Source organism: Bos indicus, chromosome 8, assembly GCF_029378745.1.
Source record: "Bos indicus isolate NIAB-ARS_2022 breed Sahiwal x Tharparkar chromosome 8, NIAB-ARS_B.indTharparkar_mat_pri_1.0, whole genome shotgun sequence".
In the NCBI taxonomy this organism is placed as follows: Eukaryota; Metazoa; Chordata; class Mammalia; order Artiodactyla; family Bovidae; genus Bos; species Bos indicus.
Window position 1 is genome coordinate 51,967,504 of NC_091767.1, and position 15,689 is coordinate 51,983,192.

Consider the following 15,689-nt stretch of genomic DNA (forward strand, 5'->3'; position numbering starts at 1 on the left):
TCGTTAAAGGAGCAACGTCAGCAAGGCCAGCCTATCTCACTGTGCCCTGAGCTGGTGGGAGTCCTGAGAGAGGCTTGGCCCGTAGGTTCCCTAAACACATCAGTACAGAGGATTCGCCATTCTCACAGGCCTGCTGCTTTCTCTCCTCATTGCTCCTCAGTAACTGGTGGACACAGCAGCGGCCCTGAGGAGCCTTGTAGTGGATGCACTCAGAATGGACGTGGCCTTTTCTTTAAGGCTGAGATTCCAAGAAAAGAACATAATGTCCTCTTGAAATCTGCTATCTCTCTCTCTCTCTCTCTCTCTCTCTCTCTCTCTCTCTCTCTCTCTCACCGTTTATCTTCAGCCTGGGAAGGCTTGGTTTCTCCTCACAGTAGAATCAGTTTGTCTCTGTTGCCATCTCTCCTCTGCCCTCTCTCTCAAATACTGCTTCAACTTCACATGAAACCATTTAGGTAGAAATGTCCATATATTTTCTCCAGTGTTTCTTTCTCATTTGCTTAATATTACTTATTGCATGACCCTTAATCTCAGATTAGTTTTCCTTTTGTCAGATAAACCTGAAAAGATTCTTTTTATCTTTGCAGATAAGACACTTCCAAGTCACTTCCTAGACACATCAGAAACTACCGCTGGCTCACACAGCCACCCCAATTCCTAACCTATGAAGACCTTCCTTCCCTCAGGGTCACCCAATATCACCTGATACTTTATCAACTTTAGCTTTTCGTCTCAGTATTCAATCCTGTTGCCCTTTTCATTTCAAAAATTCAGCCAAGAAACCTCACAAGTCAATTTCTACAATGAAATTTTGAAACAGTTTCTCCTAAATTAGATGATTTTCCCTAAGGTTGAAAAAGAGAGAGAGAGGAGGAACTGCAAATTCATTTAGTTCTCATTTGAACCAAACATTTGAGTGGCTGCCCTCACCCTGCCTCCAAGCACACACAGGTAAGCGTGGTCTTCACAGAACAGACTTTAGAACTTACAAAGGAACTTCAGTTCAGACTCCTCATTTACAGGGTAGACACTGTGGCCTGAACACTAAAATGAGTTAGCCCAGGTCATATAAAGAACAGAACTATGGCTGTCCATGATAAGAAAGACTTCTCACCATATGCAGTGCAGTTTTTATAGAGCATTCCTATTCTCCACTGCATTGAAATGCATCTGATTAAATACAAAGAGCCTTAACCTAAATGTGATTGCATTCTTTACCTTTTTTCATTTTTTTTCCTCCCTTGAAAGAAAATTCTCTAGAATTTACCTGTGCAGTTACAGGTACCCTTTTGGTTCTCCTAAGGTTAGAGCTGGTGAAAGTAGAGAAGAGCACATTGGATTGGATGGGATGCCTGGGTTCCAGTCTTCATTCCATAGGCAATTCATTTCACGCCTGTGGCCAAGTTACGTAACCTGTCCCAGGCCTCTGTTTTCTTATGAGTAAAATTAGATGATATCACCCTTCATGCTTGAATGAACACTAAGCTGGGCTGCTTTGTGTTTCTCTGTATGGGAAGCAGGACTTACTATCTTTATATGTCATGTGTATTTTACTTACTTCCCCCAAACATTTCAAACTCCCTGTACCTATAAGTTATTTTCAGAAACAAGAGTCTTTGATAAGAAAGCAGAAAGCAAAGAGCATTTACTTTTATTAAAACTGATAACAGAAATCATAAAGCATAAGAAAATTCAAAACATCTTAAATTAGTTCTGTCTACTGTGATATAAATTTGAATGATGGAATAATCCACTAATTTTTTTTTCTTAGAAATTTGAATATTTTTCAAAATTATTTAAAAAAGCAAATAAATGCAGCTTTGGTTTCAGAGAAACCTCTGTTTCATTTGAAACCTTGACATAAAGTAAAACTATTGTTTTAGTTGGGGCAAAAGCCCATTGGGTATAAATAAGAAGTCTTGAATTGTGGACCCTTTCATAGTAGATAAAACATCTGAAACCAGACAAATATTCCCTCATAGAGGTCATAAGATAACCTGATACAGTAGATTTCTAATACTCATCTTTAATTGACTTGCCCGTTATTTGTGAATGATCTTTGTCTCCAGAAATCTCTGAATTGTGATAATGTATTTGCACACTCAAGAAATGAAGTAAGCAATAGAGGGAGAGTCTATGAAGAATAAATCACTTTGCTTCTAGGTTGTCTAGTAGTACTTTGCGGAGTAGGTGGGTATTGGGGTGAAGGGTCAATGCGAGGTATGGGGAACAGTGCTAGAAGGATGGACTGAGCACATCTTTGGTCTGTAGAGAGTATTTCTTCACCTTTATGGGACAAAATATGACACTGATCGTTATCGAACAAGGCATTCTGACGCCACTGGACCATGAGTGTTTTATTTAATCTAATTACTCTCTTGCAGAAATGTGTTTAAGGAGTCATGAGCCTTCAGGTCCATGGCTAATTAATGAACATCTGTATCCTTTCTCTCTCTCCTCTGTGGCCCAGGATGCTCTGGCAAGCTGTGACGTGAATGGGAATGACCTAGACCCTATGCCCCGTTACGACGCAAGCAATGAGAACAAGTAAGACGCCGGTGGGGTGGCTGGTGTGTGGCCCGTACAGAGCTTTGTTTTCTGCTCTTGCCAAGGGAAATCTTTCCTTGGAAATCTTTGGTAACAAATTATCCCTACTTTGCTGTAAGATAAACAAGTGTCTTTCTGCTAAAGTTTCTGGATATAAAACCGGGTGGTCCCCATGGTAAGAATGGTTGCAGAAAGAATCCAGGGGAATAACTTGAGGATGTGCCTGGGGAATATTGCTCCTCATGTGGTCACTGGCCTGTGACCCACTTGTTTAAGAATAGGGATGCTCAAGGGAGAGGCAAAACAAAGTGTCCCCTGGACTTTACTCTGTCCAGTTCAACATATTGAATTGAATGTTGTACCTGAGGTCTCTGCCAGGGCTTTCTGGTTTGCTTCTTTTTTCTGTCTTCTACTCTGCAGTAATTATATTCTTTACTAACATGCCTGCGATACCTATATGGCTTTTCATGTATGGAGCACATTATCACTCTTATTCTCCAAGGTAAGAGCCCATGTAGCCACATTTACACTTTCCAGTTAGTACGGTAGTTTTTGGAAAGCAAATGAAATGCACAATCATTTCTTGCTTATGATGACCCAGGTATTTTTCAAAGATTAGTAGAATGTTTCTAATCTCTAGATCACATTAAAATTTGGGCTTTTACTTCAAAGTTTTTTCAGGATAATATTGTGATTTAGATACTATCATCTGAATTTTTACTTACCTATTTTTGTTTGGGATCACAAAAGTTATAAAGAGAGGTGTTTTGTTCATTTATTATGTACAGTTTCTACCCTGCATTTTTCCTAAGGGAAAATTTTCTCACCTGGTATTATTTGATTAAGTCGATAAATTTAGATAAAATCATGCAGCCTGGATAATTGTGACTATGCATGGGGTGTTCCCTTCCCCCTTCTTAACCATTTACAAAGAAGCCTTGAAAAAGTTACCGTGAAAAATATGCTATTTGATAATATTAGCAATTGAATCAATGTTATAAATCAGATTCGGTGGTGAAAGCATTAATATACAAATTGATGTAGATAGAATTTTCCAGAACTTTTGAAACAAAAGAAAGGGCCCTGAAGTAAACTGGATAGTTTTCCATCAAGCCTGGTCATTACTGTCTAGATTACACTGTTTAAAGTTATGATCAATAATTTGAGACAACGTGAGCTAATTTACTTAACCTAATTAGCAAACTAACATGAAACACTGAAAAAGAAACTTGAAGCTTCCATATTTAAAAGGTCACCTGTGATAAATTTCACTCTCTAGTGCAGTCTACTCTAGTGCAACATGCTGCTTCTGCTGCTGCTGCTAAGTTGCTTCAGTCATGTCTGACTCTGTGCGACCCCATAGACAGCAGCCCACGAGGCTCCCCCGTCCCTGGGATTCTCCAGGCAAGAACACTGGAGTGGGTTGCCATTTCCTTCTCCAGTGCATGAAAGTGAAAAGTGAAAGTGAAGTCGCTCAGTCGTGTCCGACTCTCTGCGACCCCATGGACTGCAGCCTACCAGGCTCCTCCATCCATGGGATTTTCCAGGCAAGAGCACTGGAGTGGGGTGCCATTGCCTTCTCCCCTAGTGCAACATATACGCTCCTAAAAATACTCGCGCTATGCAAAGTCTAAAACCACAGAGTAATAGGAAAATGTGGTTGGAGCTCACACTCAGAAACTTCATCAATGACATGCACAGAAAAATGGTAGGCACCTATTAAAAATAATAGCCCAGTTTTATTCATTTTAAGTGATTAAGAAATATATAAAACTAATCAATGTGGCACTTTATCTTATATAAAAACTCTCCCAGCAATCCTTAGATGTGAAGCAAAAAGAAAAAGGCCCAGATAGGTCAAGTGGACAAGGATTAAACAGGTAGTAAGAGATGGAGATGTTAGGAAGCAAAGAATCCAACTCAAGTGGTTTGTTTATAAGCTCTTGCTCTGTATATTATACACAAGGCTAAGTTCTTAAGGTAATGAAAAGGAAAATGATCCAAGTACCTTTCATTTCAATGAGTTGTGACTAGAGATAATTGGTTTCAATAACAGTAAGTTTGAGAGAATGAAAGATTGAATTATTGACCAAAACAGTTTGATAATACAGAGTGCTGAGCTGACCTTTGACATCTTGTCATAAAGAAGGCTAAAAAAAAAGTGTGTGCCAGTCTGGTACTTCAAAATGGAAAGAATATAATTCAGAGAGCTAGGTTGGGTTCAGAGTCCCTTTCCATCAGTTTTATACTTAATCTGTGGTCTTATCATTATGAAATTAAATTCTAACTAGTTTGTTTATAATTCTGTTGTGACACTGACTTCTTTAGCTGTGCTGTTTTATTTTCATACAATTTATAGAAGTTATACTCCATTTACAGTTATTACAAAATATTTATTATGAAGTATTTCCTGTGTTATAAAAAACATCTTTGTAGCTTATTTTACACCCAGTAGTTTGAACCTCCCACTCCCCCACCCCTATTCTGCCCCTCCTGTCACTTTATCTTGATTAAGACCTGAAATTGGCTTATAGAAGTGTGTGCCCATTGCATCTGCTTCTACTCACATGCTTGCCACTCTGTGTGCAAGAGAAAAAGAGGAAGAAAAAATGAGATAAAGATGAAAAATTTGAGGAAGAGAAAATAGGAAAATAATGAAATAGGCTGGGAGGAAGGAGTACAATTCACTAGAGTGGAGGATACCCTCCAGGATGGTCTTTGGAAGCATGGAAGCTTGCAAGTTATTATGAAGTGGAAGGAAGGTTATTCGAGGTCAGAGAGGAAACAACAGCATCAGATGTAGACACATTGTGTTCCTGAGGTGTGTAGTTCTGTGTGTTTCCTGTATTCCTACGGTGCTCATTGCAACTTGGTATGTTCTCTACATTCACCTAGAGTTTCTGATACAAAACTGTTCATAAACAAATGCAAATTTCACATTATATTCAGATCATTCTGTAATATGTCAATGTTATTGCAAATTTTTGTTTTGTTTTCAAGGCAAGCATTATAGTAGAACTGATTATGCCATATCCATTGGCTAAAGTTATCTCATCAACATTTGTGTGTATAGAGAAAAGAGAAACAGGAAAGCTCGAGGAAAGTCAAGATGCAGTTAACACCCAACGAATCCTTGTACAGAGTGTGACGGGACAGGGGTGCTGTAGGGGGGAACTGCAAGTGTGTAGTGCCCTGTAGCCAGTTCTGTCTGAATCTAGATGTGGTGAGTTTTGTATCAAAACTATTCTCCTAAGGTGTATCAGTCCTGTGACTAACGGTGCTGGCCACAAAGTGTGTATGTGAAGACAATTCTTTGAGTGTTGGCTTTGATGGCTTTTTTACTGGCTGTCTTTTAAAAACTGTATCCTTTGTGAGGACACCTTTCAAACTTGGTTGCTTGCCAAGACCTTTGCTCAAGAAGAGTAGCTATCTTCCTGGTCACACTGGTATATCCTAGTGTGTGCTGTTTTGACCCGTTCTAAGTAGTGCTCTTTCGTGTAATGTGGGTATGAGTGTTAGAGGACACAGGCATGTTCTGGATGTGTGCTTAGGTTTGTAGCCTTGACAGTGAAATATGACATTTTCCAGAGTGCAGCACCCGAACTCCTGCCTCTGTTTTATGAAAACCATCAGTCACCTGGGGCATCAGATGGCCCTATCAATCCATGCACATCCAAGACACATGTGTGCATGCTTGGTCGTGTCTGACTCTTTTGCAACCCCATGGACTGTAGCCCGTGAGGCTCCTTTGCCCATGGAATTTTCTAGGCAGCAATACTGGAATGGGTTGTCATTTCTTATTCCAGGGGATCTTCCTGATCCAGGGATCGAACCCACGTCTCTTGTGTCTCCTACATTGGCAGGCATATTCTCTATCACTGCCCACTCGGGAAGCTCGCTGCTGTTGCTGCTAAGTCACTTTAGTCATGTCCGACTCTGTGCGAGCCCATAGACAGCAGCCCACCAGGCTCCCCCGTCCCTGGGATTCTCGTGGCAAGAACACTGGAGTAGGTTGCCGTTGCTTTCTCCGGGGAAGCTCACTAGTGCTGCCCAATTTTTCTTGGCTAACCACAAGCATGTATTGGGTTGGCTAAACCCAAATGAACTTTTTGGCCAAATTTAGGCATTTTGGGTTAAAATATCATCTCTGTTCACTAGACCATAATTATAAATATAATTGATGGATCTGTCTTTTAAGAGTGGGTCCTTAGATAATTCTGTATTAGTAGAAGTCACTTGACATCAGAAAATAAAGAGTGGTTTGTAGTTCGAGACTTGACTTTTAGCTTTGGTTCACCCTAATAGCTTTATGGTCTTTCAGTTCAGTCTCTCAGCAAAGTTCAACTCTTTGTGACCTCATGAACCGCAGCACGCCAGGCCTCCCTGTCCATCACCAACTCCCGGAGTCCACCCAAACCCATGTCCATCGAGTTGGTGATGCCATCCAACCATCTCATCCTCTGCCATCCCCTTCTCCTCCTGCCCTCAATCTTTCCCAGCATCAGGGTCTTTTCAAATGAGTCAGCTCTTTGGATCAGGTGGCCAAAGTATTGGAATTTCAGCTTCAACATCAGTCCTTCCAATGAACACCCAGGACTGATTTCCTTTAGGATGGACTGGTTGAATCTCCTTGCAGTCCAAGGGACTCTCAAGAGTCTTTTCTAAGACTTTAGGCTTAACTATTCTGAGCGTTAGTATTTTTAGAAATCTCTGAAATGGGCATAATAATACTTCCAAAGATTAGCAAGAAAATATGTAAAACAGCAGGCGTAGGGCTGACTATATAATAGGTACTAGATAATTATAACTTATTGTAATTATTCAGTTCCTACATCCAGTTCTCAATAAATAATCAGTTAAAATTATAATTGTCTCAAAATACATGTACATATGAACATTATAAATTTCAATTAAGACTTGGAAGCCTTTGTTTATTTCCATGGTTAGAGGTTTAGATGTGCTTTATGATTCTATTGGGGCTGGGAACCATGACTCATTTGGTAGACAGTAAATCTGCTTTTTTGAAAAAATAATATTTATTTATTTGGCTGTGCCGAGTCTTTTCTTCATTGCAGCGTGTGGAATCTTTAGTTGAGGCATGTGGGATCTAGCTCTCTGACCAGTGAATGAACCTGGGCTCCCTATATTGGGAGCACAGAATCTTAGCCACTTGACCACCAGTTAGGAGGAATGTTAATCTAGGGCAGTGCTACTCAGTGTGGTCTGTGGATGGGTGCAGGACCATGAACTATTTGCTGATGGTGAGCATTAGGTAGAGAGTTTGTGTGTGCATGCTCAGTCACTAAGTCATGTGTGACTCCTTTATGACCCCATGGATTGTAACCAGCCAGGCTCCCCTGTCCATGGAATTTCCCAGGCAAGAATACTGGAGTGGGTTGCCATTTCCTTTCCAGGGGATCATCCCAACCCAGGGATTGAACCCATATCTCCTGCATCTCCTGTGTTGACAAGCAGATTCTTTACCACTGAGTCACTTGGGACCACGGAAGTCGCCAAATCTGCTTCTCTTTAATTCCATCCAATATTCCATTTCCCTTTACTCAATCATGGTGCCTTAAATTTAAAGTGAAGCTATGGTTTTTCCAGTAGTTATGTATGGATGTGAAAGTTGGACTATAAAGAAAGCTGAGTGCTGAAGAATTGATGCTTTTGAACTGTGGTGTTGGAGAAGACTCTTGAGAGTCCCTTGGACAGCAAGGAGATCAAACCAGTCCATCCTAAAGGATCCACTCAGTCCTGAATATTCATTGGAAGGACTAATGCTGAAGCTGAAACTCCAATACTTTGGCCACCTGATGCGAAGAACTGACTCATTTAAAAAGACCCTGATTCTGGAAAAGATTGAAGGTGGGAGAAGGGGACGACAGAGGATGAGATAGTTGGATGGCATCACTGACTCAATGGACATGAGTTTGAATAAACTGTGGGAGTTGATGATGGACAGGGAGGCCTTGTGTGCTGCAATCCATGGGAGTCGCAAAGAATCTGACACAACTGAGCAACTGAATTGAACTGAGTGAGGGGGAGGAATTTTTAAACATCACCTGAATGCAGTTGAAGCATATGTTGTGCAAGTACCTTCTCATTTTACAATCTGACTGGTAGGCTGCGGAGAATATTTGGAATTATTTGACACCTAGCTGTGTGTGTTCATTCATTCAGTGGATAATGATTGAAACACTACCTGTTGAGTGGCTCTGTTACGTGCTTAGGGGATACAATGAGGCAGTAATCTAAGCTACTAACTAATTAGGAAATGACTTAGAATCTGTTACCTGAAGAGTTTTAGTCCTGTCGTGGGCTCTTCCTAACTGTGCTGTGGAGCCTGAGGGTGTGGAGGACTGACTGTACTGTGTCATTTTATGTAAAGGACTTGAGCATCCTTGGAGTTTGGTATCTGCAGGGAGTCCCTGAAACCAATGTCCAGAGGATACCAAGGGACGACTGTACTAACAGACAATGTACCCTCAAAACTATATGCAAATCATCTGTCTCAGATTTACCTGATTACATTTCTAGCACTGAAGCTTTGGGGTAAAGAAAATCACCTCTGAAGTAAAAAAAGTTATCAAAGTCCTTTTCTTATCACTTTTTTCAAGTCCCCAAACAGTGGTGTGTCAAACCTAAATAACAGATACTAAAGAAATAGCATGGTTGAGAGAGACCATTAAACCTGTTCTCCCATTTCACTTTCCCTCCATTCATATTAACTTGCAGAATAAAGCTGACTGCATTGTTCTAGGTTTAAAATAGAAAATGCCTCCCTGTAAATGAAACAGCCTCCTGGCATTTCATGCCACTACTCCCATTTCTGATAAATGAATTATGGATGTCTGAGTTAGATTTTTCCTTCCCTAGGTTGCTTCTTTTTAAATGTTCCCTCTGCTGAAGAGTCATAGCAACATATTTAGTGGGAGATGAGACCACACGTTGAATCTTGAATATGTGCTTTGTGAGCCCAGAATCTAATTTCCTTTCAAAACAAACCAATGCATAGGTTAAAGACTCATTTTCCAAAAGGAATGGAGTTTTCATCTTTGTCCCTTATCTCTATTCCCAGGAAGGTTTAGCCTGGGTGGATGGAAGTACATTTCTTCTGGTTCTCTAGTGTCCTTTTCACACATCATTTCTGGTTTTAAGAATGTCACCGTGTTGTGTGGCCTTTGTGTTCTCATCCCTGCAGATGAGGACTGTTGTCAGGAGATGGTATTCAAAAGCAGACCTGGTGAAGGTAGGCCGTGCTGTCTACCGTTACAGCAAGTATTTTATCTCGGCACTGGAGAGAAGACCACACTTGAAATCTACAATCTTAGCCTGTAGAAGCATCATTTCTTGATACCCAGGATTTAGCCACACATGTTCAGATAAAATTATCCTGTAGCTAAGTAGGTCAGACAAAAAGACCAAAAGAAGTGGGGCCATTAACAGAGGCTGATTGGTTTTTTTCCAAATATTTTTGAAAAATTTCCTCTTATCCTTTCACAGAATAACACTGTGATATACTCCTATGTAGGATTCCCTGGTAGCTCAGCTGGTAAAGAATCCACCTGCAATGCAGGAGGCCCCAGTTTGATTCCTGGATCAGGATGATCCGCTGGAGAAGGGATAAGCTACCCACTCAGTATTCTTGGGCTTTCCTGGTGGCTCAGCTGGTAAAGAATCTGCCTGCAATGCGGGAGACCTGGGTTCGATCTCTGGGCTGGGAAGATCCCTAGAGAAGGGAACAGCTACCCACTCCAGCATTCTGACCTGGAGAATTCCATGGACTGTACAGTCCATGGGGTTGCAAAGAGTCAGACATGACTAAGAAACTTTCACTTTCATACTTCTATATGGAGAAGGAAATGGCAACCCGTTCCAATATTCTTGCCTGGGAAAGCCCATGGACAGAGGAGACTGGTAGGCTACAGTCTATGGGGTCACAAAAGAGTCAGACATGACTTAGAAACTAAACAACAAAAATCACAACAATCCTACTATATACTTGATCAATGATTAGCACATGAATTTAAGTAAGTGAAGTTGCTCAGTTGTGTCCGACTGTTTGCAGCCCCATGGACTATAGCCTACCAGGCTCCTCCATCGATGGGATTTTCCAAGCAAGAATACTGAAGTGGGTTGCCATTTCCTTCTCCAGGAATTTATGTAAAGTTGACTACAAATGTACATACCAGAGTCCAAATGTGTTCAAAAGAGATGGTTGTGAAAAATAACCTTGATACTTTCCATATACGTCTATAGATTTTTTGTCCATGAGAGAACCTAAAACAAACATTGTATAAAATTTGTTTCTATCACATAGGTTCATGATGCAGTATGTTGAAATAAGTAACATTTGGGACCATCTTCTAGATTCTGGGAAGTGGTCCATGTCTGGGGCCTCACAGAAAACTGATTAACAGTAGGAAAAGTCTGCTCTCAGGCCAGAAGCCAGCCTTCCCGTCCCTTCCCTCACCAGCCATTAGTCACAAGTCCTGACCATCCTCACCATTTAAGTCCCCCTCTTTATAGCTCTCCAAAGACCGATGCTCGTCTCCCCTGTCCGTTATCCACACTAGCCTTCTGTTAGTCTAATCCCTTCTTCTCACCTGCATCCTTGGAAAATCTCCTAGATGGTCTCCCTGTCTCCAGTCTCACCTCATCCTGCTGCTCAAGTGGTATTTTAGAACCAAAATAAGAATACTAAAAAATCTTTTAGATATTCAATCAAAGATAGTATTAGTCACTCAGTCACGTCCGACTCTTTGCGACCCCATGGACTGTGGCCCACTAGGTTCCTCTGTCCGTGGAATTCTCCAAGCAAGAATACTGGAGTGGTTAGCCGTTCCTTTCTCCAGGGGATCTTCTTGACTCAGGGAATCTAACCAGGTGTCCTACTTTGCAGGCAGGTTCTTTACCATCTGAGCCGTCAGGGAGATTTAATACCTTGAAATTTTATTGAAATGCAAGATCCTTCCTGACCCGCCTCTTCCCTCATTATTAAGTCTGTTCTGCTTTGTGTGCCCACCCCTCCCCCCACTTTATCAACCCTGCAGGACTTGCACAGTTCCCTGAAGCGCCACACTCTTTCAGCCTTCCACCATCTACATCCGTGTAATTCCTCCTTTCCCTTCCATTCGCATCACTTCTCCTGGGAAGCCTTCTCTCACCTCCTGCATCCGAGTTGGATGCCCTCCAGTGAATTTTCACAGCATCTGTGAACTTACTTCTTTTAGTGAATAAAACCTTTGCTATTGTAAATGGGGTCACACATACCAAGATAGGGAATAGAGAGGCAAAAACAGATTCTGAGATGAGTTCCAGTGTTTGGGATATGAAATGTCTGTTTGGTCCTACAAAAGTTGCAAAAGTATCAACCTTGACTGGCTCATCTAGATGAATTAGCAAAATGTATCCCAAAGTAGTAACTATTAAAGGGTGTTATATATAATGAACCTTGTGTTGGATAGTTTTTACCCTCCACCCAGAAAGCTGACCTCTGAGGACTGCATTAAGGGACTCCCTGGCCCTCTGGCTTTCCACTGGGTTTGGCCAGTGGAACATTCAAGCAAGACATCAGTGGGATGCAGAAGACTAAAGAAAGGGTATTTACTTTCTGCTCCCTCCTTGCCGAGCCCTTGGGGGTTAGCTGTGTCCCAGATGATCATATTTCCCCTTAGGTGGCCCTAAGGCTGACTTCCCAGCGTTGCTAGTCTAGAATGTTGTATTCTTCCTCATTGATTTTCCCAAATCCTGTCTGCTTCTCTATATAAGTCCCTTGAATATACTTTTTAACAGTAAGATATAAGTCCCTGGAATAAATTTTTATACCCAATATTAAAGAGCTCAGATACCTCTAAGAAAGAAAATAACTACGCCTGTAAGAGTTGTCTTGGTGGCTGTTTATTTATTCTTTAATGAGAGCTGAGTAAATACAGAAAGTGGTTGTCTAACCTCAAATTCCTGTAAGCCTAACACCTGAAGTGTATTTCTTTAATAAACTACAGTATGAATGATTCCAGGGCTCATGCTGCTGCTGCTGCTAAGTCGCTTCAGTCGTGTCCGACTCTGAACGACCCCATAGATGGCCACGCACCAGGCTCCCCCATTGCTGGGATTCTCCAGGAAAGAACACTGGAGTGGGTTGCCATTTCCTTCTCCAATGCATGAAAGTGAAAAGTGAAAGTGAAGTCACTCAGTCGTGTCCGACTCTTAGCGACCCCATGGACTGCAGCCCACCAGGCTCCTCTGTCCATGGGATTTTCCAGGCAAGAGTACTGGAGTGGGGTGCCATTGCCTTCTCCAGGGCTCATAAGCATGATTAAACGGCACAGTTTTCAGGCCCTTTGTTCCCTCTGTCGGTTTCAGTGTGTTCTCTTCAAGGACTTGGGGACATAGTTTCTTGGGGCTCACAGTACCAGTTCTGATAAAGGGTCTGATTGATGCTATAGGTTACAATGAAGTTTGGGTTTAATTTATGCTAAACAGTGCACTATTGACATGAATAATTGATAGTGGCTTCCATTTAAATTTCTTATTTAAAAAACAAACTCACAAATTCCTAAAGCCTCTAAAGCAGATGGAAATTGCAGTAAGAGAAAGACATAAGTATCCTTTTTAAATAATGGATTAAGCATTTGAGCAGGGTTTCCAGACAGGTATATTTATTTATCTTTCTCTTTTCATCTTCTCCTCTAACCTCCACCTTGGCTCCTTCTATTTCTCTTGTTTCCTTATATCCAGAAATATGTACAATTGAGAGCACAGAGACCTTGAGAGGTCAGTGCTAGCACTGTGTTATTTGTATTATTATTACAGAGAGGTGGACATGGCGTCCAGCACCATTCATGTGTGATCAGCCAGTGTCCACAGGCTAAGCAGGAAACAAACTAAAGAGAAAAGCACTGTTGTTTTGTTTATTTCACTCCATATATAGATCCCTGAAGAAGAATATGCTGAAAATATAATCAAACTGCAAACTAAGGGCTTATTTTAGTATTAAGATATTATTAATATTTAGATATTGGTTGCTTTCTTATTCAAATAAAATGCCTTGTAAGATAAGGGACTGAAGTTAGAATTTTGTTTCTACAAGCTAGAAGAGATGTTATGATGTTTTTGTTTTAGCAATTCAGTTAATTACAGTAGAAGCCTGTTGTTCCAGTGTACTGAAGATAAATAAATGTGTGTGTGTGTGTGTAATATCCATGTAGCTGTCCTTTTCCATTATAATCCTTAATAAAAGATAGAGAGGTAGAAAATATGTCTTAGATCAGGACATACATGCTGATTTCTCTTCTCATAAAATAGGTCACCAAAGAATGCAAGGTGATAGAAAGAAAACGGTCCTGATTTTGGGTGAGACCTGGTTAACAGTCTCCACCTTGCTGTTCATTTTGTGACTTTGGGGAGAAGCATTCTTGGCAAAGCCTCCCCCCGCCACATCAATATCTTTGTGACCCTGTTTGACTTAAACAAAAACAAATAATCTATATGTCTGTGGGGTTGCTACTCAGCTGCATTTGAATGCAGTGTAAACAGCTGCTAATACAGTGAGCACGTCAGTGGGTCCTCTCATCTACTGCTCACAACAACCCACTGTCGGAGACAGAGACTGGAGAGGTGAATTAAAGTGGCTATTGTCACCATGTGGCAGAATCGCAATTTGAGCTCATTTGTTCCCATGTCATCTATTCACCTGCATAGTTAATTAACCTGTGGTCAAGTAGATGAGAAATTAATTCCTATGCTGATCACATGCTTCGGTAAGTTTACTACCTTGAAAGAACTGCAATTACCAGAATGCCTTACTGCTGTATTCAGGAAAGAACCAAGAGCCTGGCTTTACCAAGTGCTGGTGCTTAGAGCCTTGCTTCTCCAGAGAGAGGAGGTTGGTCCACAAAGATTGCCCACACCTTACGTACCCATGACTTTGACCAAATAACAAAAAATCCTTTATTACAGAGAATGACTGTACAGGTCTGACCTCACAGTGGCATTTATTCTGTGGAAATCAATGAAGGCAACCCAAATGATACTCCGAAAAGCTTTATAGATTTTGTTTTTTCTTTTTAAAGGATGGCTTCAGCTATGGTCTGATCAGAGGGTGCCATGTGGAAGTTAGAGCTTGGGTCTCTGCTCTTAAATAATTCTACTAGTATATATTAATAGCTTTTAAATTTTTTGAATGATTACCAGGTTGGTCATATTGTTAATGTAAATAAATGTTTTGGTAAACTATATATAATTGCCACAGATATGGATTCTGTTAATATTATTAAGGGTGATAAAAGAGTAATAAGATAAAGTTTTAGTCTGATTCTCAGGTGGCAGGTAGTTAATTTTCTCTGTATGGATATAGGGACTGTTTGAAGTTGGAATCACAAAACCTAAGAGACACTTTCCCAATGTTTTTACACGTAATTGACAGCCCTTGAGAGTGCTCTGAAAACGTGGGTTGTGAAAGAATCTCTTTAGGAGGAAGAAAATGAGACCAATAAGAGCCAGTGGGAATCAGAAACCTTCTCCTGCGTGGAGAAGGTTTAGGGTACAGAAGGTGTAGGGTCTTAAAGATGTGTCCTGCTTTGGAAAATTGTGAATTATCTTGCCTATAGAACACCTAAAATAACTTGAATAAATTGAGAAAAACAGTTGACTACTCGTGATTTTCCAGCAGATTTCCCTGAATTCCCACTTTCTCTGCCTCATGTTCTCATCACAAGCTGCCATCTCATGAATTTCAGAAAAGACTGACCTTTGCTAGAAGAGTTTACCTCTTCCATTTTTAGATATCCTTACACCATCTGCATATCATTTACATATGCTAGTAAATGCATTTAAATTTGCATGAATTGCAGATAAAGTACCTATGGCTAGATCCTGGGCTGAGAGTAGCTGACTACTAAAGATTTTGTATGACCTTTATGCTCTTGGTTGATTTTCCCTCTTTCTGAGGTTGAGTCTCACTCACTTACCTCCCTCATACACCTGTCCTGATGACCAAATATAGACTTTTATTTTCTCCCCAACCCTCTAGCATCTCCCCTCCTCATATCACAGATCTCTCTCTTCCTCCAACCTCCCCCACCCCGTCCCCACCCCATTCTGGTTGCTTAACCTTCCCATAGGCTCTGGCATTATAT

The 15,689-nt window shown here is 40.9% G+C and overlaps 1 protein-coding gene across 5 annotated transcripts in view; it reads left to right on the forward strand.

The window, feature by feature from the left end:
* The window catches only part of PCSK5 (proprotein convertase subtilisin/kexin type 5), a 519,845-nt gene that overhangs the window by 142,483 nt on the left and 361,673 nt on the right, over nucleotides 1-15,689 (forward strand). For all 5 annotated transcript variants that reach the window (XM_070794669.1, XM_070794670.1, XM_019966083.2 and 2 more), the window contains exon 5: nucleotides 2,471-2,547. In XM_070794669.1, the coding sequence (XP_070650770.1) occupies nucleotides 2,471-2,547 (77 nt within the window). The remainder of the gene's footprint in view (nucleotides 1-2,470; nucleotides 2,548-15,689) is intronic.